The sequence below is a fragment of the Nyctereutes procyonoides genome, unplaced genomic scaffold, assembly GCF_905146905.1.
Source record: "Nyctereutes procyonoides isolate TBG_1078 unplaced genomic scaffold, NYPRO_anot_genome, whole genome shotgun sequence".
Classification (NCBI taxonomy): Eukaryota; Metazoa; Chordata; class Mammalia; order Carnivora; family Canidae; genus Nyctereutes; species Nyctereutes procyonoides.
In genome coordinates, this window is record NW_026575043.1 from 36916677 (window position 1) to 36942810 (window position 26134).

A 26134-nucleotide genomic window follows, 5' to 3' on the forward strand; every position below is an offset into this window, starting at 1 on the left:
GAGAGCTGGTGACGGGACCCAGGTGCCGCCGGAAACACTGATCCTCAAGCCACCGACGGGGGGCGGGGGGCTCGCGTTTCCAAACACCTCACACCAGGGAGTGGCTGGACGACAAGGCGGGGATCTGGGGCAGCAGGCAGGGGGGCCGAGGGCGAGGACCTCCCCTCACAATTTAGCCTTTGAAACCCGGCACCACCAGGTAAGGGGCGCCCTCAGCAAGGCGAGCTGGCTCACCGTGCGGATAGAGAAACAGGCTTAGAGCAAAGCGGGGGCCGGCCCTCAAGGAAGCCGAAGCAGCGTCAGGTCTCCTGGAGCCCCGCGGTGTGCGGACAGGACCTGGCTATATGCCCGAGGCTGGCAGCGAAGCGGGGCCAGGCAGGGACTGAGTCTCTGGGGAACCCGCGCGGGTGGGAAGGCGGGGCCTCGGGGCTGCTCTCCGGCCAAGGGGCGGAGCTTCCGGGGAGCCGAGGCGTGATGGGGCCTGCGCGGCTGCGCCGGGCGTGGGGAAAGGGGCGGGGCCAGGAGAACCAGCGGAGGGGTGGGGTCTGGGGAGGGGCGTGGCCCCAGCCGGGACCTGGAAGGGGCGGGGCTTGGGGCGGCCCCGCCGCCTCCTCCTCTTCTCCCCACCGCGCGCTGGCGGCGGCGGCGGCGGAGGAGGAACCTGACACGCACCAGCCTTGCTCCCGCCCAATTCGGAGCCGAAGCTGCAGCCGGGCCGGGGCCATGGGCGCCCCGCGCAGCCCGGGTCATGAGGACGGAGGCGGAGGCAGCGGGGCCACCGCTGGAGCCGGGTCAGTGTCTCCTCGAGGGCCCGGCCCTCGCCCGGGAACGAGGGGGACCCGCCCTAGCACGGGCAGGGTCCGGCCGCGCGACCTTGGGTCGACCGCCGCCACGGGCCGGGCTGTAGAGCTTTGAGCGACACCTGGCCAGGGGTACATTCCCGCCTTGGCCGCTCACCCCCTGCCCGGGCCACTGGGGATTTCCTGATACTCCTAGGGCTGGAACCCCAGTCTGCCCAGAGAGCGGTCACAGTGGGAGGGTCCTGGGTGCGGGGCAAGGTCGGCACCTTCCCCAGAAGCCGAGAGTCCTGCTGGAGCCGCCTTAGGAGATCCCGCGTCCCCTCCAGGAACTAGGGGAGCTGAGGCCTAGGGCAGGAAACCGGCAGAGCACGGAGCAATGGATGTGCCCCTTACCCTGGCCTCCCAGACTCAGCATGTTGTCTCGACCCTCCGGTTCCTTCTGCCCCTAGGTGGCCTGAGTTCCTCCGGGGCAGACACCAAGACTGACATTCAGTGCCTGTGGGCTTCAGTTTGTTTCTCTGAGTGGGGGAGGGGAAAAGCAATGATTCCTGCTCTCAGGGTTGATGAGAAAGTGCTAGTAAACTCTACAGTGAGGTGCCATCTCATGGGAGAGGTCAAGAGCATGTGGGACCTGGCCCTGAGACATCAGTGACCTTGGTGTCACACCCAGGGAGAGGTCTCTTGTGAATGCAGCGGGGCATAAGTCTGATGCTCTCCTGGGATTTGCATCCCTACTCTTCCAATTATCTAACTGTGATCTTGGGCCAGACACTTGCCTTTTCTGAGTCTCAGTGGAGTAATGGCTCACATTCATAGGGAGCTTCCCATGAGCAGGCACTATGCTAAGTTGTTTACATGCAATTCCTCATTAATCCCCAAAAGTAAGTTACCATTGTTACTTGCACTTTTTGCACATGAGCAGATAGAATAGAAAGGAATTAAGTGTTCAGGGTCTGCCTTTTTGAGCAACAGCTGCCACCTGAAGCCAGGCTAGGGCTACAGATAGACTCTACTTTCAGGTGGGACAGTATCTTGGCTCCAGGCATCAACATCTGGCAGTAGTTCTGGGCTTGGAAGGCCTTGCTTCCCCTTATCACCCCCCCCCCCCGGTAGTATATCTGGACCCCTGTGAGCTGACCTTCCCATGCCAAGACTGGGGATAGCCACCTGGGAGTCTTTAGCCTTGTGGGACCTTGGGATCCAGGGGTTCTAGGATCAAGGCAAGAAGAAGAGGGGCAGTGGAGTTCATAAGAACTCTAGGGAACAGCTGTCCTGTGCCACATTTACAGCTGGGAATAGGAAAGGCACAAACAGAGTCAAAGCCTGGCCGTTAAGATGACCCAGCTAGCTGGTGCCAGAGCCCGGGCTGCAGAATAAGGGAGCCATGAACAGAGGGGCTATAGTCTGGAAGCCTGAGTAGGGGGAGATTGGGGGAGGGTGGGGCATTGCTGTGACAGGTAGGCCCAGGCATCTCAAGGGTTAAGGCTTTTTTGGAAAAACACCTTCCATTCATCAGACATGTCTGAGTGCCTGCTCTGCCCCAAGGGCTGGGGGGAGACAGGTGCAACCCTGCCTGCCACTGAGATAGTCTCAGTCTGTCCGGTGGGGAAGGCAGACACGAACCCCTCAAATACTCCTATTGAAGGGCTCAGAGTGAGAAAGAGACCAGAGCATTTGGCTGTTCAGAGATGGGAGATAACATTCCAGACTAAGGGATCTGCAAGAGCAACGGCTGGGGAGTTAACAGCCTGTGTAGAGAGAAGCAGTTATGGCCACAATGAAGGGTTCTTGAAAAGAGATGCATTCCATCATTAGAGAATAACACCCTGCACAGAGCTTTCTCTCCACTCAGCCTATTGGGGGGAATTATTTTAGAATATGAATCTGGAGGGCAGGAGTCAGGACTTAGTCATCCTTAGTGTCCTTAAATTGTAGCATATGTTGAGTGTTTAATAAAGTTCATTAAAAAAAATAGGTTCATTTCTTGTAACAAATATTTATTGCATTACTGCTAAGCATCAGATAGTAGGCATTGGAAATAACAGTGAACAGGATTAGCAAATTCTTTGTCTTCAGGAAGCTTGCAGTCTTGTGGGGAAAAAGAGTAGCTCTGTTTTATTTTTTTTCTCATTAATTTTGCCAAGTACTGTGAAGGAAACAAACAGGATGCTGGGAAGGGCAGCCTCCTCCCCCAAAAGGCGTAATCAGAAAAAGCCTCTCAGAGGAGAAATATTTGAAGGGGCAGCCTGGTAAGCCTGCCTCGAGAACTGCAGGGAAGAAAGTTCCAGAGACGGCTGTACATGCAGAGAGGTAGAATGAAGCCTGATGGGTTTTCCAGGGTACCTGCAACTGGGTGAGTGAGGTGTAAGGGCCAAGGTGAGGCTAGTGGGGGCCTGGGTTGGGCAGGGCCCTGCAGGCCATGGAATGGGGTGACAACTTTCTTCTAAGAGCAATGGGAGACTGGGACTGGGATCCCTCTGGCTACTGTGTACAGAGGGCAAAGGAACTGGGCGTGGAATTTGGGACAGAGGATAGGCAGAAAATTCAGGCTAGACGGAGACCTCAGAACTGAATCCATGACACTGGAAGGAGACAGGTGTGGGAAGGCCTTGAATGATGGCCTGGTGCTTTTAGAGGCATCTGGGGTCAAGGGAAGGAGGGAACAAAGCCCCAGCCCAGTTGGGCTCAGGGTGCCAGGGCCCTCTAGATGGAGGGCAGGGTTTACATCAGCACCTGCAGCACACTCACCCTGAGTGCACATAGCACTCCATGGGCTAGCATTTGTAGTGGTCCATTTCATAGAAGAAGAAGCAGGCACGGAGAGATGAAGTGCTTCTCCTCAAGTGACTCAGCTAGCAGGTGGCCTGTACTCACTCATGCCATCTTGCCATCCATAGGCCCTGTTGCAGGCCCTTGAAGGTGAGGAATGGGGGGAGAAAGGCCAGTAAAAGGCAGTGAAGGAGGAGTCACAGGTCCCTGCCCCCTGGGAATGTTCAACAGCTCAGCAGGACACAGACAAGCTCAATGCAAGGGTCCTCTCCTGTGAGCCAAAGCATGAACTCTGGCCTCACAGAGTGCAGATGAGGGAAAGGGCGTGGCCAGCCTGGGATCAGAGAAAGCACTGGAAGTGGTGACCTCTGAACCAGGACTTGGAGGCTGGGGAGAGTTGAGACACAGAGAGTAGGAGCTAGGGACTCACTCCAGGCAAGCTTCCCAGACAAGACCAGCAGGTTGAAAGGCCAGGACAAACTGCAGGGCCCTTCTGGTTGCTGCATGCAGCAGGAGCCAAGGTTGGCATGGCGAGCCAGCCTCTGGGGCAGCTCTGCACAGGTGAGTTGTAGATTCAAGAGAGACCCCGGAGACCTCCCAAGATGAGGAAACAGGGTGAGCTGGGGTTTCACATGCTTAACGAGTGTCATGAATGAGCAGTGAGTGGTCATTGCTGAGGGGAAGTGCCTCCCATTTCTTTAGACGCTGAACTTTATCCAGATTTGTGGGATCCCAGAGTAGGAGGTTCCAGGAGGCCATGTTCCAGCTGGCTCCCGCCTTAGCTCCTCAATGCATGCTGTTCCCCTCTGTCTTGCATTCCCTGATTCTCACTCTAAGGCACACCCCTACCTTTTCCCCAGTTCTAGCCCTCTGTTTTTCTCTTACTCTTGCTTGTTTTTGCTGACCACCAGGACAGGACTCTGTTTATGTCACTTAACCACCACATCTCTGGTTCACATGCCAGGTGCTAGGCTCTTGGGAAATATTTGTTGATTGACTGAATCAGACCAAAGTCCCCGACTTTAGAAATAGCCAGACTCAGTCTCTCAAGAGGAAGTCAGTTGCTCAGCCCACAGTCAGGCCGTGACAGAGCTAAGGCTAAAATGCTGAGGTCAGGACCTTTCTACTCCTCCACACTGTTTGACGAGAACAGACTGAGAGGTTACCTAGGTTAGCATTGCACATACACAGATTACATGACAGTCTCCCTTCCTTCTAACCATGGACTTCACACTTGGGTGGCCCTGGAGTCTTTGGAGTTAGGCAGACCTCCAAGGGGCCTCATGAAGTCAGACATGAATATCTGCTGAGCACTTCCCATGTGGCTGGCCCTGTGCCAGCCTCCTTGAAGGTCCAAAAAGAATGTTCTGAGAGAGAGGCCTGTGGGGCTGTGAGTGCATGTAGTTGGGGGACAGGTGCTAGGCAAGATGGAAGCAATGTCATGGAGAAGTGACATCCAAAGGCAGGAGTTAGGTCAAGTACTTTGGAAGTCAGGAGAGTTCATGCAGGGGGAAGAGGTTCCAAAGGCTCTGGGGCATAAAGGATCACGGCAAGTGAAGGTTCTGCCTGCAGGTTGGCCTCCTGAGGATGAGGGGAGGTGAGAAGGCAGAGGCAGCCATGAAGGCATTGTCTTAAGAGACAGAGGAATCAACCCACTGGAGGATTTTGTTGTAAGGCTGACCTACTCTGACTGATGTTTGGGAGAGATTACTGCTATTGTAAGGAGAATGGATTGGGGCACCCGAAAGGCTGTTTGTTGGCCCCTGAACAACTCCTATAGGATCTGGGTAGGAGCCAATGATGGTGGCTTCAGTGGAGTGGCAGTGACAGCCACAGTGCCAAGGGTCTGTGACCTCCCTGTGTTTCATTGCAGAAGACTTTGTGCAGCTGCCCGTGCCCATCATCCAGCAGCTCTACCACTGGGACTGCGGCCTGGCCTGCTCCAAGATGGTGCTGCGGTGAGTGGGCAGGCCTAGGCCCTCCCCATCCACACCATCTGCTCTAGCTGGAAAGAGAAATAGGGAGAGACCTGGGTGGGATTCATCATCCATATGGCTTTTCTTGGTTGGGGCTTAAAGGAGGTCCAGCTTCCAACCAGGCTTGGTCTTACCTGCAAAAACAAGCAAAGGGTGGAACGAGGCCTTCCAGGTGTCAGCTCTAGGGATAGCCAGGGAAGTCCCAGGTGTCTGGTCCACAGAATTTCCTCATCCCTGCGACACGGGACCTTTCAGTCTTGGCCTCCAGGAAGACTGTCACTAGAATGCCAATTGTTGAACTAAGGTTGTGGGAATATCACAGGAACCTTGACCGTCCAAGCAAAGAGCAACGTAGTCATCTCCTCTTAGGAGATTTTGAGGCAGCTGCCAGGAACGTCAGAGCAGCTTCTCCCTTACCTGTTTTATATCCCAGAATTCCAGGCAAAGTAGTGTTCAGCAAAAGAGTTCTATGCCTAAAATTTAGAAAACCACTGATGTGGTCCAAACATCTCATCCTAAAGATGAAGCTAGTGAGGCCAGAGTCTGGCAACTTACCCTAAGTCACACAACCTTTTAAGAGATTCAAGAAGCAGAATCCTTGACTCAGGCCAACATGGTACCCCCGGCAGCCTCAGGTTGTGCCCAAGAAAGTAGGCAAGATACAGGATTTCATGACAAAGGATGGAGCCTTCTGGGGAGCGGGAGCTCTGATAATGGTTGGGGGGCCTTGGGAGGAGGGTGACCCCAGCCAGCTTCCCCACATAAGCAAGCCAACCTCAGCAGCCCATCTCCCCACAGGTACCTGGGCCAGGTGGACGACAGTGAGTTTGAGAGTGCCCTGCAAGAGCTGCGGCTAACCAGGAGCATCTGGACCATTGACCTGGCCTACCTGATGCGCCACTTTGGCGTGAGGCACCGCTTCTGCACACAGACCCTGGGTGTTGACAAGGGCTACAAGAACCAGGTGAGTGGCCAGCCACCAGGCTTTCACTCAGGTCCAGTAGTTACAAGGGAGTATGGTCAAGGCATTGATACCTGAGCATACACACAGATATGTAGGGACCAGGGAGCAGCAGCAGATACACTGTGGGCAGGACTTTCGATCTAGTCAGACTAGGTGATGTTGGGCTCTAGCCTGCTCAGAGCATTTGAGCAGTGAGACTCCTGCTGCCTGCCTTCAAGAGCACTTGATGATGTGCAAGAGGAGCATCTCAGGCTGCTTTCCTGCATCCATCCCTCCTATGTCTCAGGTCCAGGGTCTCAGAGCATGTCACTCTGACCTCACCCTGCCACCACTTGCCCATTTTCTTCCTTGTCACAGGGACAGATGGCTCCAAGCTGGATAGTTGGTATTCTGGAGGAAAAACTAATTTTTTTTCTTTCTGAAAAAGAAAAAGACAGCCTCACTATTATACCAGTACACACCTCCTGTCCCCCTACCCTTACCCCCCTAGTCTTGCCTGCTGCAGAGATACATGTTGGCCCCAGCTCCAAAACTTGGCAGAGTAGAGTCTCTGTTGGCCTCGTTGGCAAGAGGGTTGTCACATGGTGGCCAGCACCGGTCAACCTAAATTGCCTTTATACCTTCCAGGCTGGGGGAAGATGGCTGATGGATCTGGCTTAATCACTGTAGCTGTGAGACAGATAAAAGAGCCCAAGAGCAGGGTCTCTCCTGCCTCCCCCACAGGGGATCGGTCTAGCCCCCTTAAGTCCCCTACACTGAATAAAGTATGTTCCTGGACCTCACCTTGCTAAGGCAAGCAGTGGAAGAGCATCTGGATAGGCCCAGCCACCCCCTTTGCTCATTTACCACAGACTCCTGCTCATATCCACAGGGTACACAGCCCAGGGATGACTAGCCTTGCTGGGGGAGCTGACCTGAGCTCAGCTGCCTAGCCATCTCCTGAGCATCCTCCTCATGCCTCTGTGGTTCCGTGTGCTCTGGCCAGCCACCCTGCCAGCTCATGACACATGGAGCTTTCAGGACACCTAGGTGGCTTAGTGGCTGAGTGTCTGCCTTCGGCCTTGGAGTTCTGGGATCAAGTCCCACATCAGGCTTCCTGCGAGGAGCCTGCTTCTCCCTCTGCCTGTGTCTCTGCCTTTTCTCTGTGTCTCTCATGAATAAATAAATAAAATCTTAAAAAAAAAAAGAGACACATGGAGCTTTTTTTTTTTTTAAGATTTTATTTATTCATGAGAGACACAGAGAGGCAAAGACATAGGCAGATGGAGAAGCAGGCTCCCTGCAGGGAGCCTGAGGCGGTACTCAATCCCAGGACCCTGGGATCGTGACCTGGGCCAAAGGCAGACACTCAACCACTGAGCCACCCAGGCGCCCCAACACATGCAGCTTTCTTTCTGTCCACACATGCTGCATGGGCCATCTTCCCTAGCAGGCCAGGTTCCTCCCTTCATTTCACCATCTTCACCTCCATCACATGGTCTTCACTTCATCCACATGGGGGGAGGGCAGCCAAGACAGGCAGTCCCTCCAGCCTGCCTTTCTCTCTTTAGTCCTTCTACAGGAAGCACTTTGACACAGAGGAGACCCGGGTGAACCAGTTGTTTGCACAAGCCAAGGCTTGCAAGGTGCTGGTGGAGAAATGGTGAGCAGTACCCCCTTTACTCTTTCTTGGGTGCCTGCTCAATCACATACTTGTCCTCAGGGAGGTCGCAGGATGGCGTACAGGAAAGGCTAGGAGCAGTCAGACAGAACCAGGGTGTCCTACCCAGGTAGCCAAAGGCATGGACTTGCCCTCCTGAGCCTTACTGTTTCCATCCATAAAATGGGGACAAGTGGAACTACATGACCTCCTGTACACAAAACTGCAGCCTAAGATGGATGACAAGCAGAACCTGGAGGGACAGGTGGTGAGCAAGCCAGACTCCAGCCAGCCTTCAGACTGCTCACAGAATGGTATTTCGAGACAGAACACAGGAACCCTTCTTGAAGGGGTGACAGCCTAAGGAACATTCTGGCAAAGCGATGGAAGGTGACAGAGGACAGCCTCATGTGTTGGCTCTCTAGGGAGGCCTGGCTCTCAGATCTCCCCACAGGCTGCTGTGACCTTCTGTGGGTCTCCCTGCTTCCATCTATACATGAGGGCAGGATTTGAGCAGACCCTGGGAGTAACTTCCCCAGATGATAATGACCTTCTCCAGGCTCAGGCAGGTTAGCTTAGATCCCTGCTAGGCTCCCCTAGACCACTCTTCTCAGGTCTCCCTCCTCTCCATAGACTTCCGTTTGGATCGTTGACATAATGGTACCACACAATAAGTGGTTAGGAAAAAAACCGGGAAGAGTCTCCACATACCTGTCCACCACACGAGCATGTGCTAGGAGGAAAGGCAATAAATGTTCATTTAATGGCTTGTGCCACATGCTGTCTTGTTGAGGGGGAAGCTGGTGCCGTCCCCTATTCCTCATGTGAATAAACTGAGGATGAGAAAAATAGCACAAGCTGCCCACGGTCCCCACTGGCCACTCGTCCGGGCTGTGAGCCAGACCTGGCACTCTGCACCCATTTACCCCATGAAGCATGGTGCTTTTCTTTCTAGCCCAGCCCCAGCTTTGTCTCTGCAGTGGAAATCCCGCACTCATACATACCATCAGGAACCCAGCCTGCTATTTCATTTCACAGACCAAATGGAAAGATGGCATGTTTCCCTAGGCTGAAGCAACCAAACCAACCTGCCACATGGCTTGGCCGTGGGCTGGCCTTGGGCCAGGCCACGTAGTGCTAATGCTGCCACTCCTGAGGAGGCTGCGGCAGGGGGAGGCCCCTAGCTACAGGGACTACTACCCCACAGCCCCTCACCCATTCTGGATTCTTGATTTGGATTTGCTGCCTTCTGGGGGCATTGAACGGGGCAGTGCCTCTAAGAGTCTGCCTCAGGGAGCAGCTGGCTCTGCTGAACTGGGGATCCCCTGGGAGGTCTGCTGGCCAGGCCCTTCCTGGACAACCCCTTCTGCTTTAGGAGCCTTAGAGAAAAAGAAAAAAGAAAACTAGTCTTTTTCAGGGATGCATGTGGTTTTGAAACTAACAAAGCCATGCTTAGCTCAAGTTTGGGGGAATACATTGGACCCACAGCTTCCAAGGTAAACCGCATGTGATTTAGGGTAAATGACTAAGAAGGATGCTCAGCAAAAAAACAAAATTCACTGTCCAGGCCAGGAGGTGGGGTCCCGTGTGCTGCTCCAGCAGCCCATGACAGGGGCCCATCTGGAGCCGACTTCCTACCACCCCTGGAAGGACCTGATGGGAGTGGCTTGTCCTTGAGCACCCTCAGAGCCCTCCCACTCTCACCCCGGCACTGGTCCCATGCTTAATCCTACTCTGAGCCTGGGCCACGGTGACAAAGCAGGATGTTCCCACCTGCAAGGAGCTCAGGAGGGAGGAAAGATGAGCCAGGTCCCCAAGCTTTGTGATCCGAGTAGGGGTCCACTTGAGAGATGGGGGATGGGGCCCAGCGGCACCAGCTGACCCTCCTCCCACCCACAGCACAGTGAGCGTGCAGGACATCCAGGAGCACCTGGCACAGGGCCACGTGGCCATCGTGCTGGTGAACTCTGGGGTACTGCACTGCGACCTTTGCTCCAGTCCTGTCAAGTACTGCTGCTTCGCCCCCAGTGGCCACCGCTGCTTCTGCCGCACCCCTGACTACCAGGGCCACTTCATCGTGCTGCGCGGCTACAACCGGGCCACAGGCTGCATCTTCTACAACAATCCAGCCTACGCCGACCGTGAGTGCCAGGCGGGCAGGGGACGGTAGGTGGGGCAGGCCGCATTCACCATCCCAGATTCCTTCTCATTCATCCTGGTGGCCAAGACTTTCCTCCCTGCCTTCTCCCCAAAGCCTCTGCTCCTCCTGGGCTCCTGTCTTCTGTGCTGCCCCTCTGCCCTGCCCAGATCAGCCGTAAACCTGAGGCCATCCCAGCCTCCACACACCAGGTCAGGCCACCTGTCCCTCCCATACCACCAGCCCTACACCACTGCGTGGGCCCCATCTCACTCTTATTCTGCGGGTGCCTCCCCCGGTCCCCTCACTCTAGCCCTGCCAGGACAGCCAGGAAGCATACCCGTCAGAAAGAAAAGTCTTCCCAGTTCCAGCTCTGCTCCAGGTGCAGCGAGGGCTCCCCACTGCCCTGGGGACTGGAAAGGACTGTCCTGACTCTAGCAGACTTACCACATGTGTCCTCAAGCATATTTCTTTCCCTCTGGGTCTCACCTTCTCCATCTGCTAAACTAGGGAAGGGTCAGAGAATGAGCTCATGAAGGCTGAAATTGGCAAGGAAGGCTTCCTGTGGGTGAAAAATGAGTGGCAGAGGGTGGCCAGGCAGGTGGCAGGAGGTCAGACCTCCCCTAGCTCCCCCCTGGGTGCCAGCGAGGCAGGTACACTACTCCCCCCACCACCACTACCTCACTCTCCCTTCTTGCCCCCAGCAGGAATGTGCAGCACCAGCATCAGTAACTTCGAGGAAGCCAGAACCAGTTACGGCACAGATGAGGACATCCTCTTTGTCTACCTGGACAGCTGACAGCGGGAGCCTGGTGTGCCCAGGCCCTCGCCCCCCACCCTGCCCCACCCTAGCCTGGCCAACTCAGGAGGCCTTGGCCCAGGCCCCGAGTTGCTGGGGCTTGGATGCAGAACTGCAGCCTTGGCCTGTGTGACAAAGCCCCAGGGAATTCTTGATGCTGGAGGCATGCCTGCTTTGTCTGCCAGCATCACGTGTGTCATCTTGCCACTTACCCTATGCACCTGCTGGTTGGTGGAGGTGTCCCCAGAGCATCTGAGTAGAGCTTCCCCTAGGACCCCAAATCTGACTTGAACTGTGCCTAGGGGACTTCCAGCCCTGTGGGTGCCCTTGTTGCCTACATACCAGATCCAGGGCACAGGAGAAGCTTGAGCTTGTCTCCCCACAGATCTGAGGGCTGAGCCCTGGAGATTCCACTTGTCAGGATGGTATCCACGTGTTTGGAGACCATGTAGCCAACTCTGGCCCCCAAGACTGTGGGCTGCTCCAGGCCTTGCTAGGAACTGCCTACCCCCAGAAGTGCTACAGACCTCCCTGGGCCCTTTGGTGGATGCCACCACTCCCTCCCGCCATAAGATGGGAACCCACCCAAGTTCCTGTGGCTGGTTGTGAGGCCTCTGGGCCCTGGAGATGGCTGGGCCTAAGGCCAGAAGGACCCTGGGCCCCGTACCCCTCACCCTCTAGGTACCATAGCACTGTAGAGTAGAGGGCCCTCAGGGGAGTAGACAGGGCCCTAACTCTTGCTAGCTGGCAGTGCTGAGTGTACAAGAATGCCTGACCCAGAAGGCCAGGCACAGCCACCTGTGTCCCAAAGATCCCCCCCTAACCCATGAGGCCTCCTGACACTAGCATAAGCCCCGATAGTGGGGCCCATTATCCGGGTGTGGGGAGCCCCAGGCCTCACAGGGCTGAGTGCTGGGGTGCTAGGGCCTGCTGTCCTGAGGCCATGATGGGAGACAGCCATTGGCCTCCCACCTACCCTAATATTCATGCCAGGACCTTTTGCACAGAATGTTGAGGCTTTTCTGTCTTGACAGAGAAGGATAGTTTCTGCCCAGGATCACACAGCACTGCACATAGCATGGACTAGAGCTGTTTCCTACTCTTTAAATTTTTTTTCTTTTCTTGGGGGGCGGGGGCTTGTTTGGTTTCTTTGAGAATTAAGTTTTTCCACTTGTGGGGAGTGAGAGTTACCCTCAAGTAAGACAATAATAGTGAGATTGCAGGTACTTCAGAACCACTGACATCTCTCTTCACAGAGCAGAGAAGCCAGCCCAAGTTCCCTTTCAAAGAGAAAGGGACTCACAGCTGGGGAAGCTGAGTCCCAGGGCCCCTCACCCTACCTTACAGACAAAATCTGGCCATCAGTCTGGGGAGAGTTTGTCCAGGACAGTGGTGGGGTTGGGTTTTGAATCCAGATCTGCTCCAAAAAACAAAGGGAACTAGATCATTCCCAAAGGAGCCGAGGACACCCACCCCTCATGAGCTGTCTGGCAGAGGAGCAGGGCTGCCCCATCAGCCACACTGCCCCGTCCCCCTGCGTCTTGGTCTCTTGTTGGCCAAGGCACGATGCAATGGCAGCTGCTACCCCTCTGGACTGCAAACAGGCTCAGCATCTTCTCCCAGCAGCCAGCTGGCACCTCCCCACCGTGGCTGCTCTGAGGGCCAGAGACCAGCTCTGTTGAAAAGGGCCGTCAGACCACCCAGCCTATTGCTCTTCAACACCAGATGCGGCCTTTGGCCCAGAGGGAGGCACTGTTAGCTGGTTAGCTAACAGGTTAGCCACCTTGGTGTCGGAGATTAGCAGTGTCTTCAGACTGGTCTTATCTCTTTTGCCTTAATGTTGGGTGGCCCAAGATCCCAGGGAGCTCCAGTTTCACACCCAGGAATACCACGTGTGGCGGCTGTGGGATTTGGACATCCTCAGGAAGGGTCTGGCTAAAATTGTGGTTGGAATAGACGCATCAAGGAAAGCAATGAAGAAGTGACGCTTTGGATGACTGGTGGGGCTGTCATGGAGAGCAGCCTCCACAGAGGGTGGTCACAGCATCTGAGTCCCCAGGGCCAGCCACAAGTTAGAGGTCACCCTCTAGAAGATTAACAAGAAAGCTACCTGTGCCTGCGATAGTGCCGTCTGCCTCGGAGGGTCATGGGAATGGGATGCAAATGCAAACCTGTTCTTGCACATGTCATGAAAACAAGGATGGAGAAAACCCAGGCTTCAGGAACTTCTGCCCATGGCACATGGCACCCATGACCCCTGCCCGCATGGGGGGAGCCCAGCAAAGCCACACTGGACAGTTGGTTTTGTTCACTCCAGCCACACAGGGACAAAAGGGATCTTTTGCATTGCAGAGATTTTCTACATATATATTTTTTGTTTGTAATGAGCCATTCTCAATAAACATTATTCTCACTGCAGAATCATGGCAATCCTGGGCCCGCCTTTGTGAATTCTTGTTTCTGTCCCAAATTCTCAGCGTGAGCGCATGCAAACCCAGGTCCTTGACCTGCCATACCAGGTTTCAGCTGGGACTAGAATCCTGTTCATTGCTTTTTCAGTTCTGCCTCCCTCCTGATCTTGTGGGGGCTTAGGCAGGCAGTGCTGGAGATGGAAGGGCCTCAGAGCTGAGCTTGATGGCAGTTCTTGAAGAGGACATGGAGGGGCACACAGTTTAGAGCAGGAGGAGGGTCTGGAGGGGAGGTGGAGTTGAATGAAGGGGACAGTGGGGACCACAGGAGGCAATAGAGCGGGGGAGCCCTGCCGGTGGGACTCCAGCCCTCCCTGTATCTGCCACCCCCAACCAGCAGCTCCCCTTATTTGCTAGCTATTTGGGCTCTTCTAGTGTTACATTTGATAAGAATTCTATTTCTGAAAAAGGATGTGTCTGGAAATCCTGCATTATCTGGCAGCCTCAGACCTGCCCCAGGTCGCACAGGTTGCTGACAGAGCCAGAGCTGGCTGGCGTCTTGGGCGGAGTCCCAGTCTCTGGCCTGTGCTCTCATCCTGACTGCTGCTCTGCCCCTCCCCAAGCCCCACACTGTGGGGGTTTATTAAGGAGTTGTGACTGAGGTCTTTGGACCTTTCTCCAATCTGGAAAGCAGCCCTGTAGACATTCCTTTAATCAGGGCGTTGGCCAGCTGAGGATGGGGCACCCTGCTAGAGGCCCAGGGCCCTCTCTGAACTCCTAGGGGAAGGGGCCCCCCATTCTGAATGGGCATATCGTGGTTGGGACAGGCATGGGAAAGATTGGTTTGGGGCATCCAAGTGGCCATTGAATATAATCACGGGAGAAAAAATGATGAAGGAGGTGTTAGAATAGGAGGGACAAATGTAAAAAAAATAAAAATAAAAAAAAAGGAGGGACAAATGTGGGTGACGTAATGAGTACTGGGTGGATAGAGTTGGCTGCCCAGAGCATGCAGGGTGAGGATAGCGGGGGGGACAGGCTGAGGATTCCTGGGAGGGGCCCCACAGGAGCCAAGGGGCCAGGCCGGAACAAAGAGCTGGGTGCAGCCAAACTGATGCCTTTGGCCTGGGGTGTCTCAAGCTGTTGGCAGGGCTACAGTCACCTCAAGGTGTGACATACTGAAACATCTGCTCCCAAGTTCACTTGATAGGGCTGCCAGCCACAGGCTGCCTGGGTGTGTCCTCATGATAGAACAGGTAGTAATGACATAAAGGGAGGGAGAAAGAGGGGGGCAAGGAGGAAGGAGGGGCGAGAGAGAGACAGAACAAGCACCCAGTATGGAAGCCACAGCCTTTTAATAACCTAATCTCAGAAGTGACATCCTATGATTTCCGCAATACTCTATTAAACAGAAGTGCATCAGTAAGTCCAGCATACACTAGGGATTGCATAGGGCAAGCATACACCAGGAGGCAAGGATCACTGGATGTCTGGTGGTTATGTTTTTATTTTTTATTTTTTTTTAAATTTATTTATTTACGATAGTCACAGAGAGAGAGAGAGAGAGAGAGAGAGGCAGAGACACAGGCAGAGGGAGAAGCAGGCTCCATGCACCGGGAGCCCGATGTGGGATTCGATCCCGGGTCTCCAGGATCACGCCCTGGGCCAAAGGCAGGCGCCAAACCGCTGCGCCACCCAGGGATCCCCTGGTTATGTTTTTAAATCTCAGAACAGTTAGGAACACCCCTGGAGATACCTCGTCTAGCACATCCTGAGGTGTGGCCTTCAGAATACCAATGGTGAGAAGCTGTGTGTAATGGGGTGCCCTGGTCAGGTCAGCTTGGCAAACACTGCAGGCTACAGTCCCCTAGGGGATTTAGGATGTGCTGAAAGGCTCTGTATAATCCTGTAGCAAGGGGACTCCCTTCATTTAGGCTTTCCCCAAATTACTTAACTACAGTTCTTGTGTAACACTGTTATTCTGTGAAATACGCTGACACTTGGGTAACCACTGGCTTAGTCAAAGGATGGAGGAGTGCAGCCCAGAGAGGGGAGCAACTGGCCCAGGGTCATCACTCAATGAGCTATTAACAGAGCTAAACTCAAACCCACCATTTCTGTTTTCCCAACCCTCAGCCCAGATCATAGTCAGAAGTAACTCTGGTGACCCTGTAGGGGTGAGCTGATGCCAGAAGAGCCAGGAAGTGAACTCTGAGTTCTGGAGCTAGAGATGGGCTGCCATAGCCCCCCCAGAATTTTGCCTCTGGGTAGAAAGCCTGGTGTGTGGTCCCAATACTCTGGAAGGGCACAGATCCTGTTCTTGCTGACTTGCCTCCAGCTACAGTATCCAGGGATGCACATCACAGACTTGCCCCGACCCTCCAGTGTCAGAACAGAATAAGAAAACCAAGAAAATACGGAGACATCATCCTGCTGTGCTGTTGGTCCCAGGGGCCAAGTGATGGGACCAACATGGACGTAAGTGTTCATGGGAAAAACTCAGCGCCAGGAAATGGAAGCTAAGACTCCCACGGGCCCAGCACAGTGGCCTCTCCAGTGACCTCTCCATCCTCTCCCCCCTCTCCCGCCCGTCTCCCTCTTCTGTATCTCTCTCTGGCTGCCTGCCCCAACATGTATCCTGAATACTGCTTCCTAAGGATCTGCCCCCAGTCGCTGGGCTTCCACCCAGCCCCTGGGAGATCTGGTGATCCAGTCTCCTCAAGCTGTTTGGAGCCCCTTGATTTACAAGAGTTTGACATCCACAGATCACAACAGACCCATGAGGTGGCCAAGTTGGCATCCTCTCTGTACCTCCCATCTGCCAAAGTCCTTTCTTTACTCAAGGCTCTGCTCAGTGTCACCACTTCTAAAGGAGTACTTTTTCCTGCACCTCCAACCACATCATCCTGTCTACCTGTCTCCACTACTGTAGCACCCAGCCTTGACACCTCATAGGTGCTTGATAATGTGAATGAGAGGTACCTAGGTGACTCAGTGGTTGAGCATCTTCCTTCAGCACAGGGAGTGATTCTGGGGTCCTGGGATCGAGTGCCGCATCAAGTTCTTCACAGGGAGCCTGCTTCTCCCTCTGCCTATGTCTCTGCCTCTCTGCGTCGCTCATGAATAAATAAATAAAATCTTAAAAAAAAAAGAAAGAAAGAAAGGAAGGAAGGAAGGAAGGAAGGAAGGAAGGAAGAAGAAAGAAAAGAAGAGAAAGAAGAGAAGAGAAAAGAAAAGAAAAGAAAAGAAAAGAAAAGAAAAGAAAAGAAAAGAAAAGAAAAGAAAAGAAAGCCAGAGCAATGCTGATGAAGATAGCTGATGAGAATGAGAAATACCTTTAGGTCTTTGGTCCATTCAATTGTTTAAGCAAATACCATCAATAGATAAGGCCGCCCACAGACAACTGTGGAGATCTCCCTAAAATGGAGCTAGCCTTAGTTATTCAAGGGAGGTTCCTGGATCAGTAACTGACTCATTATTTATGTGCACTCTGTGGGTAGATATCCTCATGATGGTAGTCACTTTTTTTTTTTTTAAGATTTTATTTATTTATTCATGAGAGACCAGAGAGAGAGAGAGAAGCAGAGACACAGGCAGAGGGAGAAGCAGGCTCCATGCAGGGAACCTGATGTGGGACTCGATCCCAGGTCTCCAGGATCACACCCTGGGCTGAAGGCAGGCACTAAACCGCTGAGCCACCCAGGCTGCCCTGATGGTAGTCATCTGATTAGAAAAGGTGATACAACATTTGCCCCAATTTTAGGTGATGTCATCAATGTTACCACCTTGGCCCTGGGGGGCATTTCAGGTCAGTGTTAGGCCACTGAGTAGGTTGGTATAGATAACTGGCTGGCCTAGACTTCCTCCCTGGGAACCAAGGTGGAGACTGGGGAGTACTTAATACCTAGAGCCATTCCTGGATTAGTAAGTAACTTAGGCTAAGTGGAAAGGTCAATATTTGAGACAACCACTTGACTTTCTAAGGTAGACCTTGATAGTTTGTGGAATTTGTCCCTCCTGTTGTGTTGAGGACCCTGGCAGGTAAGACTGAGGGGAGTTTGCAGGTTGGGCTCATTCTGCTCCTTGAAGTTCTGTGGATAAAATTAATGAAATCCTACAAGACAAATGGAGTTGGGGGCAGCCCGGGTGGCTCAGCGGTTTGGTGCCTGCCTTCAGCCCAGGGTGTGATCCTGGAGACCTGGGATCGAGTCCCATATCGGGCTTCCTGCGTGGAGCCTGCTTCTCCCTCTGCCTGTGTCTCTGCCTCTCTTTATCTCTGTGTCTCTTATGAAAAAATAAAATCTTAAAAAAAAAAGACAAATGGAGTTGATTTGGGCCAGCCTCTGTCAGTCAAATTAATCAGAGTGACTGATAGAGTAGTATTATCATGGGGAAACTGCCAGAAGTCAAGATGATGCAGAAATTAGAAATGGATACTGGTTGGAAGTTATTGCTATGGGTCTCTCACTTTTCTCAGATTGCTGCATGACTTGTGAGCTAAAACCATGTGTGACTGTGTCCTGGACTGTCTTTTCAAGGATCCTTGCAGAGCCAATAGCCTTAGAAGTTAGAGCTAAGTCTCCCTCTGGAGCAAAGTGCAGGTCTTCTTGCAAGCTCGGTAGACAGAGATAGTGTCTGCCTTTTGAGCAAGGGGCAGGCATGCTTTACTTTCCAATGTAAGAGATTCCAATCCTCTAAGCTCTCTCCCTCTTTTCCTTTCTCTTCTTAATGCAACCCACTATGCATGCAGGAGTAGTTTGACCCTCTTTTGTCTTGTCCTGGGGGAATTGGGGTCCAGGTGTCTTGCTGCCAAGGCAGTGCTGGCACTCTAGCTGCTCCTACTACTGTCCTAAACTCCTTTGTCTCTGAGGAGTTCTGTGTCTTCTGCTAGCATCCATGGAACTGATGTCGGCTAAGTTGTCAGCTTCCAGACAGGGTAAGAGCTCAGACTCTTCCCAGTTCTTTTTTTTTTTTTTAAAGATTTATTTTTATTTATTTATTTATTTATGATAGACAGAGAGAGAGAGAGAGAGGCAGAGACGCAGGCAGAGGGAGAAGCAGGCTCCATGCCGGGAGCCTGACGCGGGACTCGATCTCGGGACTCCAGGATCGCGCCCTGGGCCAAAGACAGGCGCGAAACCGCTGAGCCACCCAGGGATCCCCGACTCTTCCCAGATCTTGACAAGATGTTCATGTTTCTTTAACACAGTGAATTCTATTTCTTAGAACTTATTCTGAAAGAAACAATAGAAATAAGACTAACTTGGCCATAAATCCTTTTAATATGCTGATGGATTCAGTTTACTAGTACAGTTGATCCTTGAACAACACAGGTTTGGACCACACAGGTCCAGGGGGATTTTTTTTTATATATATCTATATATAGTACTGTACTGTATTTTCCTTTTTTTTCTGATAATTTTCTTAATATTTTCTTTTCTCTAGCTTACTTTATTATAAAAATACAGTATGTAATACATATAACATATGGAAGATGTATTAGTCAACTGTTTATGTTATTGGTAAAGTTTCTGATAACAGTAGGCTGTTAGTAATGAAGGTTTGGGGAGTTAACAGTTATCCATGGATTTTTGACTGTGTAGGGAGTTGGTGCTCATCCCTAACTCTTGCATTATTCAAGGGTCAACCATGCTTTGTTGAGGATTTTTGCATCAATATTCATAAAGGATATTGCTCTGTGGTCTTGGTATTTTTTTTGCAATGTCTTTGCCTGGCTTTGATGTTAATGTAATGTTGGACTCAATGAGTTAATAAGCATTTCCTCCTCTTCAATTTTTTGGAAGCATTTGAGAAGGATTGGCTTAGTTCTTTCTTTCTATTTTTTTTTATTTTAATTTTTTTTTAATTTTTTTTATTTATGATAGGCACATAGTGAGAGAGAGATAGAGGCAGAGACACAGGCAGAGGGCAAAGCAGGCTCCATGCACTGGGAGCCCGACGTGGGATTCGATCCCGGGTCTCCAGGATCGCGCCCTGGGCCAAAGGCAGGCGCCAAACCGCTGTGTCACCCAGGGATCCCTCTTTCTTTCTATTTTTTTAAAGCTTACTTATTGGGGCACCTGAGTGACTCAGCGGTTGAGTGTCTGCCTTGGGCTCAGGGCATGATCCTGGAGTCCCAGTATCAAGTCCCACATTGGGCTCCCTGTGTGGAGCCTGCTTCTCCCTCTTCCTGTGTCTCTGCCTCTCTCTCTGTGTCTCTCATGAATAAATAAAACCTTTAAAAATAAATAAATAAAGCTTATTTAGTTAGTTTATTTAATTAGTTAGTGATCTCTACACCCACCCAATGTGGGGCTGGAACTCATGACCCTGAGATCCAAAGTTGCATGCTCTTCTGACTGAGTCAGTTGGGTGCCCTGGTGCTGGTTTTTCTAAATGTGTGGTAGAATTTACCAGTGAAGTCACCAAGTCCAGTGCTTTCCTTTGCTAGGGAAGGTTTTGATTACTCATTAAATCTCCTTACTAGATATAGGTCTATTCAGATTTCCTATTTCTTCATGATTCAGGGTTGGTAGTTTCATGTTTCTAGGAATTTGTCCATTTCATCTAGGTAATCCAATGTGTTGGCAGACAACTATGTTGGTTTGCAAATGTGGGAGATCCTCAGGTGATATCTGAAACTGGCCCCCATATGTGGAGGGCAAGGAGAGACCAAAGAAAGACGCAGATCTCTCCGATTGGTAGGTGGCAGTTTTAATGAGCACGGTCACTTACATACAAGGCTTGAGGCTCTCATCTTGAGTGGCCACAAGACAAGTAGATCTCTGCATGTACCCACCAGAATCTTAAGAGTTCACCAGAAATCTTAACGGCGTTCATTCACTGCCCAGATGGTCTTAATAATACATCACTTTCTTGGGGCACCTAGGTGGCTCAGTCAGTTAAGTATCTGCCTTCAGCTCAGGTCATGATCCCAGTCCCGCATTGGGCTCCCTGCTCAGTGACGAGTCTGTTTCTCCCTCTCCCTGTCTCCTCTGTTCATGCTCTCTCTCTCTCTTGCTCAAATAAATAAAATCTTTAAAAAATAATAAATTACTCTCTCAAGCTGTGTCCTTGAAGTAGCTCCTAGTGTGGCAACAGTGAGCAGAACATACATTCCAAGGACAGAGGAGGGAAGGAGCCTCTGATTTCCTGGGTCCAGTTCATGGATCAATCGGCAATCCCATGCTCTTGGTGAGCTCCTCTAACAATTTGTTCATAATACTCTTAATAATCCTTTTTATTTCTATCAAATTGTAGTGATGTCTCCACTTTCATTTCTGATTTTAATAATCTGAATCTTCTTTTTCTTTTTTCTTTTTTTTTTTAAAGATTTTATTTATTTATTCATGAGAGACACACAGAGAGAGAGAGGCAGAGACACAGGCAGAGGGAGAAGCAGGCTCCATGCAGGTTGCCTAAGGTGGGACTTGATCCAGGATCTCCAAGATCAGGCCCTGGGCTGAAGGCGGCGCTAAACTGCTGAGCCACCCGGGCTGCCCTGAATCTTCTCTTTTTCTCAATCATGCTAAAGGTTTGTCAATTTTTGTTGATCTTTTTTGAAGAACCAACTTTTGGTTTCATTGTTCTCTATTCCTTCTCTATTTTCTATTTTATTTCTCTGTGCTCTAATCTTCATTATTTCATCTCTACTGTTACCTTGGGTTTAGTTTGCTCTTCTTTTTTTCAGTTCCTTGAGATGTAAAATTTGGGGGGCTCCTGTGTGGCTCAGTCTGTTAAGTGTCTGTCTTGGGCTCAGGTCATGATCCCAGGACACTGGGATGGAGCCCTACATTGGGCTCCCTGCTCAGCGGGGAGCCTGCTTCTCCCTTGTCATCTGCCCCTCCCCCTGCTTGTGCTCTCTCTCTCTCTCTCTGCCAAATAAATAAATAAAACGTTTTTAAAAATGTAAAAATCAGTTGTTGATTCGAAACCTTCTTTATTTTTATTTTCATGTATTTAATTTTAATTTTTTTAAAAGTTAACTCCAAGCCTAATGTGGAGCTTGAATTCATGACCCTGAAATCAAGAGTCACATGCTGTACAGACTGAGCCAGCCAGGTGCCAGCCTTCTTCTCTTCTAGTAAGTGTTTATAGTTATACATTTCCATTTCACATTGCTTTCCTTGCATCCTATAAGTTTGGGTATGTTTTGTTTTTGTTTTCATTTGTTCCAAAACATTTTCTAATTTCCTTGTGATTTTTTTTTTAAGATTTTAATTTATTTATTCATGAGAGACACACAGAGAGAGAGAGGGGCAGAGACACAGGCAGAGGGAGAAGCAGGCTCCATGCAGGGAGCCTGACATGGGACTCGATCCCAGGTCTCCAGGATAAGGCCATGGGCTGAAGGCAGCGCTAAACTGCTGAGCCACCCGGACTGCCCCTTGTGATTTTTTTTTTTTTTGATCTACTGGTTGGTTGTTCAAGAACATGTGGTCTAATTTTCAAACATTTTTGAATTTTCCTTTTGCTATTTATTTCTAGTTTCATTCCAGTGTGAGTAAAAAAGAGATTTCCTATGATTTCAATCTTTAAATATTTATCATGACTTGTTTTGTGGCCTTACATGTGGCCTATCCTGGAATGTCTTTGCCTTTTTTCTTGCCGGGCACACTGTGGCTTGGCACCACTCTCCCCTGATACCCCAGATTCTAGCAATAAAGCCGTGGGCTGGCAGAAATGCTCTCTGCAGAGCTGGAGAGAACTGAAAACCTCAAACCCAGTCACCTCTCATTTTAGAGGTGAGAAAACAGGCTCAGAGAGTCAGAAGACTCCACCCATGGGCCATAGGCCCCATACACTGAACCATTACAACTTATCTTCTGTGGCATCAGCAACAATCACACAGAAACAAAAACTTCCACCCTAGGTTCAGTCAACAAATGTTTGCTGAGCATCTAAACATTCCAGGCATGAGTTAAACCCTCAAATGACTCCCTGTGTATAGGGCCCATCTACTCTAAGGCAGAACTGAACACTTTGATTCTAGGCAGTGAGTGAGAGACGTGGATGATCAAATCCTTTCTGGTGTATTAGTACCTATTTCATAAATGCACTATCTTGTTATCTAAGCTGGCTGCTGTATTAGATTGACTACATGCTCCTTTTAGAAACCACAAACACAAAGGCTGTGGACACTGGAGGCCAGACAGAAAAACTCACTGTATCTGCAGGGCTGGATTCTATGAAAAAAGTAATACAAAAGGGGTTTTTACATGAAGTGAAAAGCCTGCAGCTCAGAGAGGTTAAGGGGGTTAAAGCGGAGCTAGGAAGTTGCAACCAGTTTTTTCACCCCACGTAGCTGTCTGGGAGCACCCCAGCCCTGACATGGGGTTGGGTCATGCATTTCAGCTGCTGGGTCAGGGAAGGAATGAGCTGCCTTCTCTAACTGGACACAAGAAGGGTAGAACCTGAGGATCCCACTCCCACCTCCAACACGGTGGCTGACTGTGGAGGTTTGAGACTTCAGAGTTGGGGCTCTTAAAAAAAAAAAATCTATTGATTTGAGAGATAGGGAGAGCAAGCAGCGGAAGGGCAGAGGGAGAGAGAGAGAGTCTCAACAGGCTCCCCACTGAGCATGAAACCCGACACGGGGCTTGATCTCACAACCTTGAGATCACCACCCTAAGATCATGACTTGAGCTGAAACCAAGAGTCGGTGACTCAACCAATTGAGTCACCCAGGCACTCCCAGCACAGGTGGGATTTCTGCTGTGTGGTGCAAGGAACACAGCCCACAGAAGTCCCCTGGTTCATCTAGTCTGTCTCTCACCACTGTCCTGTGACATAAGGCAGAAGAAGGGATATGGTCCCACTTTACAGATGTGGAAGCCAAGGGGCAGAGAGGTGGGCAACCCGCCCTGTCAGTCAGGCTGTCAGTGCTCAATCAAAGAAGCAGAATCAAAAGGGGATACAGATATATTTATATATGCAGAAGATACATACATGTGTGTGTATATATATATGTGTATATATATATATACACACATACATATGCATGCATATAGATGTATATGTATATATATAAATATAGAGAGATTCAGTGCAAGGAATTGCCTTACATGATGATGGAGGCTGTTTATCCAAGCCTAAAAACCACAGAAGGGACAGGCCACCAGGGACGGCAGGCTGGGACTTGCAGGCACAGGCTGATGGTCTGCTTGCTCTATAAATCTCTATTGCTACATCACACCATTGGCTACCATGCCCTCCTCTTTAACACTGCAGATAGAGCCGTGAGTGCCTTTAATTCAACCAAATTAAAGAAGAATTCCAGAAAACCTAGCACCAATGCAGGAAACTCATCCTGAAGATTCTGTTCCTCTAGAGCCACTTCCGGGATGAGAATCTGTATCATGAAGGTCTAACCAAAAGCAGAAACAGTAGGATATATATTAAGAAATTTATTGCAAGGCACTGATTTAAGTGATTGCGGGGGCTGGATGGACAAGTCTGAAATCTGTAAGGTGGTGATCTCAGGGTCGTGAGATCTGAAATCTGTAGGAAGGACCAACTAGAGCTCTAAGGCATGGGGCGGCGTGCGGCAGGGGGTGGGGGGTTGGGGCGCAGGGAAGCTGCTGTCCACAGGCAGAATTTTGTCTTTGTTGGTGAAGCCTCAGCTCTCCTCCTGAGGGCCTTCTGACTGATTGAATCAGGCCTACCTGGATTATCTAGGATAATCTCACTTGCTCAGTTAGCTGGTTATGGACTTTAATCACATCTACAAAATACCTTCATAGCAACATCCAGATTAGCATCTGACTGATACCTGGACACTGCAGCCTAGACATGTTGACACATCTAATGGCCATCTCGCCTGCCCACAGCCACTCGGTAGCTCGACTCTGGATCAGCCTCAGCTTCCCCTACTCACTCCCACCTTTACCCTCAGGTTGCTGACAGTCTAAACAGGAAGAGAGGAATCTCAGGACTGGGGTATCCTATGTGTCTAATTACAAATCAGCCAGCACATTAAGTGCCTGGGATTTTTTTCTTTTTTTTAAGATTTTACTTATTCATTCGTGAGAGACACACACACATAGAGAAAGGCAGACAACAGGCTGAGGGAGAAGCAGTCTCCATGCTGGGAGCCTGATGTGGGACTCAATCCCAGGACCCCAGGATCACGCCCTGTGCTGAAGGTAGGCGCTAAACCACTGAGCCACCCAGGCATCCCGGATTTTTTTTTTTAATGGAGGTAAAATTCACATGACATAAATTTAGCCATTTTAAAGTATACAATTGAGTGGCATTCTACATTAGCACGTTCACAATGTTGTGTAAGCAACACTTCTGTGTAAGCCCAAAAGATTTCATCATCCAGGAAGGAAACTCATATCCACTGGACAGTTATTCTTCAATATACCCTCCCTATCTAGGCATTTTTCTTCCTTTCTTTCTTTTTTTAAAAAAGATTTTATTTATTTATTCATGAGAGACACAGATGGAGAGAGGTAGAGACATAGGCAGAGGGAGAAGCATGCTCCATGCAGGGAGCCCGATGTGGGACTTGATCCTGGGGCTCCAGGATCACGCCCTGAGCCCAAGGCAGAGGCTCAACTGCTGAGGGCATCCCCCCCTGTCTAGGTGTTTTTAAACCTATGTGGACAGAAATGTTACCAGGATATCACCGGGGAGAACTTGCACATGTAAAGCCTGCTGTACTTGCAGATCTGCTAGGGGCAGAGGTGCCCTCCTTGGCAGGCAGGAGCTAAAATCCAGCTACTCTTTCACGATATTGGGGCTGTAGTTGGGTTTGATGGCTTCTGCAAGCTCCTGAGCGTACATCTCGTATCTGCCGGTCATCTGAAAGCAAAACAGGCAGATTAGGTTTTATACACGCCCCTCATTTACTCACCACCACCTCTTGCCACTAGAGGGCAGCCATGGGCCAGAAATTTGCCGGGAAGGCTAGTGGACAGGGCAGTTTCAGACTAGCATCTGGAGAAATAACTCCCGTGTGATGATGGCTCAGCACTGATACCAGTGGATAGCAAAGATGACAGATGCCGAGATGACTCACACACGCTGATTCCTCTTTTTAGAAGACCTCTGTGACCTGTCATCCCAAAGACGAGGCCTGCCCCAAGGCAGAAGGGAGGAGGGCTATCCTGATGTCTTGCAGAACCCCAGAACAGTGTACAACCCAGAGAGGGAAGTGACCTGCTCCAGGTTCCCAGGCAGCAATGGAGTTTGCTGAGATTTGCACCCTGGTCTTCTGGCTCCGGGTCTGGGAGAGAGTGGGGGCAGGGCTGGAAAACCTACCCGGGTGCTCACACCCAGACATTTCTCTCTCTCCTTCCCAAAACCCAACACGACCTCATGCCCATCACCATAGTTTGTCTGGGGGGTGGGGTGGGGGTGGCTTTTTGCATTCAGAAAGTTACCAATGAGAAAGCATTGTTTATTGTGTGGAATCCTGCATGAGTCTGAGCTTCAGAGGAAGACACTCATGTGGGCAATGCCTTATTTGTCCGATGAGGATCTGAGACTCAGGAAACATGCTCAGGGAAAGGAAACATGTAACAGGGAAAATAGTTTCTCCCAGACACCCTGGGCAAAGTCACGCAGTCATAAGGACATTCATTTGCACATATAAATGGGTTCTGAGTCGGTATAAATACTGCTGGACACTAATGT

At 50.9% G+C, this 26134-nt stretch overlaps 2 protein-coding genes across 10 annotated transcripts in view; one reads left to right on the forward strand and one right to left on the reverse strand.

The window, feature by feature from the left end:
- The first annotated feature begins 22 nt into the window (after positions 1–22).
- GUCD1 (guanylyl cyclase domain containing 1) lies at positions 23–13505 on the forward strand. 6 transcript variants are annotated; one of them, XM_055322288.1, is made up of 6 exons: positions 23–199; positions 5443–5527; positions 6344–6509; positions 8060–8151; positions 10048–10289; positions 10990–13505. In XM_055322288.1, the coding sequence occupies exons 2-6, from the start codon at positions 5517–5519 to the stop codon at positions 11082–11084; spliced, it is 606 nt and encodes a 201-aa protein (XP_055178263.1). In that variant the 5' UTR covers positions 23–199; positions 5443–5516; the 3' UTR covers positions 11085–13505. The 6 variants fall into 6 exon arrangements, with proteins under 6 accessions (XP_055178263.1, XP_055178261.1, XP_055178262.1 ...); XM_055322286.1 differs by lacking the exon at positions 23–199 and adding an exon at positions 637–791 and having other exon boundaries at positions 10048–10314; XM_055322287.1 differs by lacking the exon at positions 23–199 and adding an exon at positions 637–791 and having other exon boundaries at positions 10048–10314; positions 10993–13505.
- Positions 13506–18773: 5268 nt separating this feature from the next.
- UPB1 (beta-ureidopropionase 1) overlaps positions 18774–26134 on the reverse strand; it is a 36763-nt gene continuing 29402 nt past the window's right edge. For 2 of the 4 annotated variants that reach the window (XM_055322944.1, XM_055322943.1), the window contains exon 11: positions 18774–25300. In XM_055322944.1, coding sequence (XP_055178919.1) covers positions 25217–25300 — 84 coding nt within the window. In that variant the 3' untranslated portion in view covers positions 18774–25216. The remainder of the gene's footprint in view (positions 25301–26134) is intronic. The other 2 variants (XM_055322941.1, XM_055322942.1) reach the window with 2 other exon arrangements.